The following is a 5671-nucleotide window of genomic DNA, read 5'->3' on the forward strand; positions in this document are numbered from 1 at the left end:
GGGTGATACATCCGCCCATGTTCCCTATGGTCTTATGTAACACTTTGGGTAACTTATGGTAACACTTTTAAAAGTGTTACCATAAACCCTCTTATGTAACACTTTTTTATATAATTGGTATCATTTTTAAAGTGTTACTTTTTATTTCTTAGGTAACACTTAATTATCTTTAGTAACATTTTGCAATCATATAGTAACACTTTATCCGACATTATGTATCACTTTTGCGAATTAATGTAACACCTTGTTGATTATTAGGTAACGTTTTTCAATCATCTTTTGACATATAGTAACACTTTATTCTACATTATGTATCAATTTTTGCCAACTAATGTAACACCTTGTTAATTAATAGGTAACATTTTTTTAAATTATTATTATTATTATTATTATTATTATTATTATTATTATTATTATTACTACTACTATAACTACTACTACTACTGTGGTTATTTAAAATATGCAACTTTTTTATTTTTTTTAAGTTAAAAATAATATTAACACGAACAACAACCACGAATTTGAAATTAACATATACGATAAATAATTGGAATTTATATAATTTCATAGTTTCTTAAAATAACATCCACAAACACCAATTTTTTTGTTTGGCTAAACAATCTAATAATCAAAACAAAACGAAAGACAATTTCGGTCAACTTCGTCGACTTCGATCTCTAGACTACCAAATTCATAATAGTCAGCACAACAGCAAATAAACAGCAGTAGTAATAGGAGACATCAGCTAGCAGTTGCAAACAGACAACAGTTCTACTAACAACAGTAACAACAACAGCAGACAGCATGCAGCAGTGACAGCAGTACAGCAACCGTAACAGCAGACGGAAACATCAGCAGACGGAAACAGCAGCAAATAGCAGCGACAACAGTATGAGATCCTGCAGGACAGAATTTTGCTTTAGTCGAAGCTATATTGAAGAAGAAAGCTAAATTGTGTATCAGTTGACCTTGTAAATTTTTGAGTTTGGAAGTTAGTATAGACTCTCAAAGATGTTCTAGCAATATAAAAAGTTTCAGAAAACCATTCAGGCTAAGCATAGCTGAGTTGAGGTGAAAAGAGTTAGCTATAATGAGCAACTGACAGCCTCTTCCAAGAGTTACAAGCACATTTCTCCACGAGGACTTGGCCAATAGGAAGGGGCTTGATTGCTGTAACTCATTGAGTACTGACAGCCTAATTGCCTGAGGTAAGTCTCAGAAAAACTACTCTCCGCAACTCTAATTAAAAATAAAAGAATCAATACAGCTAATGTCAACGGCCAACTCTATATAGAACTATTATTTACTCTTAAAATTATTACGTCTAGGACATAAGACCATACGTGTAAAAGCTAATAGGTACTATACAACTACTTGTTCCAACCCTGGAATAGATGTCTCAACCGATGAACATTTGAAAGAATTCAAGTTCCCAGACTATCTTTTGTTCCTTGTGGGCACTAAGGTGGGTTGACTATTGAACTAACTCCAAGTATATCTCAACCGATGAACATTTGAAAGAATCCCTATCAGACTGCAGTACATAACTTAGAGAAAATGCTCGTTTTCATATAATTAAGTTTTAAAGGCCTTAGAACAACAACCTAATCTAGGACAACAAAAACATACCTCCCCATTGTGGGGAGTATATGGCAACTATGGGTAGAGTACATGCTACAATCATTATACCCATATAAGTTATTCCCCTCTCTTTTGTGTATTGAGATCCTTCGAAGAATATCAGCTGAGCTTAGACCGTACCCACGTTTCCACCGGCTCCTGTCATACCAGAAATCACTTCCAAAGCTCTGACATTGATATAAAACAGACAGTACTTATGGTCAAAACAGATTTTCCTGTAAGCCTAAAACATATGCATTATAAATTCAAGTTCATGTTGTTCCTTGCTCTAAGATAACTCAATTTACCTTTATACCATAATCGGAACTCCATATTACTACAAAACACGCAGGAACACCGTCAAATAGCTAAATCCCACATTCAACCAATTGATGCTAAGTTCACAGAGTTGTAAAATCACAAAACACCAATTGACTAAATACAGACAAGTCAGAAATGCAACCAGTAAACTGATTATCTGAAATGAACCATCGATAGTATATAAACGATGCCATAATTATAAATAGTAACATTGCTCGCAATATTATACTAAGAATAATAATAACAACAAAAAAAGTAGCCGAACAAGGTCTTCACCGTGGGAGGTAAACTGGCAAGACTTGTATCCCCAATGTGATTGTCACTAAGGTCTCTGATTCATATAATTAATTTTTTGTTAGCACCATATGATTCGAAATATTCTGTCATTCTTCATGAACATTCAATATGTAAACCAAATGTCGCAACTCGTAAGAAGACACTCATATTGATATAATTTCAGACCTTGTGAGGCTGAGACCCTGACAATTCTGACTTTCTCTCGTAAAAAAAATTGGGAGTAAAGAAGAACACAACACCGGGACCAAAGGACCTCACCACCACCCGCGCCGGAATTTGACACTGCCAATTTCACCACTGCCAGAAAAAATTCCGTCTTCCTGCCACGAGAAGAAATAAAAAATTTAGATGAAATTTAAACAAAGAACTCCATAATTAAATAATCAAACCGTTATTTTGTTCAAATAATCTCAAACAAAATACACCTGTGCACTAAGCATAAGATCATTTTTGTTTCTTTCAATACAATCAACTGGAAGCAGAGGAAGGGGAAGAAGAGAGCTTAGATCCTAACACCATTCTCTAATATTTCAACAACACTTCCATTAATACCGTAGAAGATTCCAAAGCTCAATTAATTTCCTAATATTGAGGTTTGCTTTAGAATCTTCGAAATTATTATTGGAGGTCTTGTTGAATTAATTTCCTTAAAGAGTCTCTGCTAGATTGAGAGGGAAGATCGGAGAAGACAAGTATGATAGGAGAGGTACCAACGCCTTGGGAAATGAGAAGAGCGGAGATACTTGGCACCATGGAAGAGGAAAGAAGAAGCAGCAGAAAAGATAATGTTACCGTCAGAGTCCATGAAATCGAGATACAGAGGAGAAAATAGTAATTATACAAGAAAATTGTTTCAATCCAACATTGGCAACATGGTTGAGAAGAATCGGAACATTGATAATTCACCTCAAATCTTTAGTACAGCCCGTCCATCAACGTGCATATACAATTTTACATATATCCTAAACTTAGCCCTCAAAGTTATCCAAGTCCATGAACTTTTTCCTCTACATGCCATGCCTCAGGATTTATATCCTTGGAGAGAACACATAAACCTTAGCACTTTTGCGGTTTGCCAATAAAGTGCTTTCTTTTAAATTAAAATTCAACTTTTTTTTGTATCCAAATACATCCCTGAGAAATAGATTCACAATAACAACCAAACCAAACCAAACCAAACCAAAACACACACACTCACAATCACAACCAAACCAATTTTTATTTACCAAACTACTAAATTTTCAAACTGCTAAACTAAAAACACGTACAATCGCACACTAAGGCAATAATCTGTTCTGATCAGTTAAGAATTATCTAAAGAGTCGCCTGCTGTCCAAGGATGAAAAACAGGCATCAGTTAACAGGAAAATACACAAGCAAGAGCAGTTGATTAGGCGAACATTCACACAGTCAGGTTTTGCAGAAGTAACAAATGAAGTATAAATAACAACAATTGTGTGTTCCACGAACATTACTTATCACATTTACTCCTAAGCAATTGAAAATTAGATGAATAGTCCATTCAGGTACTTCAGAATTTTACTTTTACGAAGATAATTCAGCAATTAACTAAATAATAGATTTATACTCTAGTTAGCTAAAATTTAATTCAGGCACTTCAGGGAACAAGGAAACTCAAAATAATTGTTCTAACACATAATGCACATCCTTGGACATACTTTGTATCTTTAACCAATATAGGTTGCATATGCGTATACTCGATCGCCTGTTAAACTGGTGAATCAAGAAGAACATTATGGAAAATAATTAATTAGCAAAATAAGGAATAAACCAGTTAGGATGAAACGGGGGAAAAGAAGTTCCAAGTCGAACAACAACAGAATTTCAATAAAACCAGTTTCTAGACACAGCAACACTAATAGAGCATTAATATACCATGAAAGAGCACTGATTTTTACTTCTAAGAACCAACTTGTCTCATATGTACACTTAATCAGGTGATTCCCCTATACTTTTGTATCAAACATTTGAGTTTTAAGAGAACATATTGGATGTGAAATAGTAATGAGTGACAGGTATGGCTTAGCAAGATCAGAGACAAAAGCGGAGAAGCCTCTAGAGGAAGCTTCACATATCATTTCAAACATATATCCTGGTTATTTGATGTTAATGTTATAGCTGAAATGTTGAGTGATAATACATATTAAACCTTTTATTTAAAGTCTCTTTTTATCAAATGATTTAATCTGACCTGAATATACAGGTGCACCCCCTAGATGATGAAATCTTTACTGTGTAGAGTTCTTGAGAAATGCTGGGGGGGGATTTTGTTTCAGTAAACTGATATTTATCTAAAATAAACCTACTGAGGTGGTGTTTAAAGACATACTGAGATGGGATTGTGTTGGTGTTTTGTTGGTTGCTGCAGTTTACTCTGTAGTTTATTTTAGTAGCACACGACGATCCATCAAAAACATCACTACTTACCCACGTCTTCTTTACACTTCTTCCTTAACCTAGAACATTCCTCAAGCGATAAACGTGCCCTAATTATCGACCCTCTATCTTCATTAATCAATCACAGGTGATTAATTGGGGTTTTAATTAGGTTTTCACAATTATCATCAACACCACTCCCTTTTCTTTTCTTATTCATCTTTTCTCAAATAGCGACAACACTGCCATCAAAAATATTCAAACTTGTATCTAAAATCAATCGATTAACCAAATCTAATTGCGGTGAAAACCCAGTAACATAAATCAAATTCTAGGGTAAAGAAATCAACACTGCCATCAGTTTACTCAGTAGAACAAAATTAAGGATACCAACCTTGAAATTCAGAGTGCTAGAGAATCGATCAGCGTTCACCGGACGTTGAAAAGGAGCGGCGGCGGTATTGCAGTACGGCGGTGCGGCGACGGAGATCGGTTGTGGTTCGCGGTTTTGGGTTTTGGTTTTGCGGGAATGGGAGATGGATTTTGGTGTTTGTTTTGTGTAAACCCTAGATATACGATTATACGATCAGTTGAGTTTGCCTGATTAGAGTTTCTATTTGAATTTGGTTTTGGGTTTTGGTTTTGCGCTCAAATTTAAGTTTTTGCAGAGTTAATTAGATTTATTTTAATTTCTTTTTTCCTTCCAAGTTGATAGTATGCACTAATTAGCACCGCTTTATGTTATAAGTTGTATATATGTATTTAATTTAATTATTTTTTACGGTTTTTTCATGAAATGCCCCTGAGGTTTCACGAAATTCACCAAATACCCCTGCGTGTTTCAAAATACATAATATACCCCTATTTAAACTTAAAGTGCACCAAATACCCTTGGATTTAACGGCCGTTAGTGATCCGTTAGTATTAATTTACGTTTATACCCTTATTACCAATATTCGACATTTTAACTTAAAAAAAAATATCTTTCCTTCTCTCTCCTCTCATCTCCTCTGTTGTTTCTTACCCATCTTCAATC

At 34.6% G+C, this 5671-nt stretch overlaps 1 protein-coding gene across 6 annotated transcripts; it reads right to left on the reverse strand.

Moving 5' to 3' along the window:
* Window positions 1-533: 533 nt before the first annotated feature.
* Window positions 534-5358, reverse strand: LOC110794151 (uncharacterized). Of its 6 annotated transcripts, XM_056836766.1 has the most exons (5): window positions 5030-5358; window positions 3918-3972; window positions 2404-2558; window positions 2218-2272; window positions 534-899 (listed from the first exon to the last, which is right to left on the reverse strand). In XM_056836766.1, the coding sequence occupies exons 2-5, from the start codon at window positions 3944-3946 to the stop codon at window positions 746-748; spliced, it is 393 nt and encodes a 130-aa protein (XP_056692744.1). In that variant the 5' UTR covers window positions 3947-3972; window positions 5030-5358; the 3' UTR covers window positions 534-745. The 6 variants fall into 6 exon arrangements, 2 of the variants coding, with proteins under 2 accessions (XP_056692744.1, XP_056692745.1); XM_056836767.1 differs by lacking the exon at window positions 2218-2272; XR_008927804.1 differs by lacking the exon at window positions 3918-3972 and having other exon boundaries at window positions 1690-2558; window positions 5030-5356.
* Between the last annotated feature and the right edge of the window lie 313 nt (window positions 5359-5671).

This window comes from Spinacia oleracea, chromosome 2 (genome assembly GCF_020520425.1).
Source record: "Spinacia oleracea cultivar Varoflay chromosome 2, BTI_SOV_V1, whole genome shotgun sequence".
Lineage (NCBI taxonomy): Eukaryota > Viridiplantae > Streptophyta > Magnoliopsida > Caryophyllales > Amaranthaceae > Spinacia > Spinacia oleracea.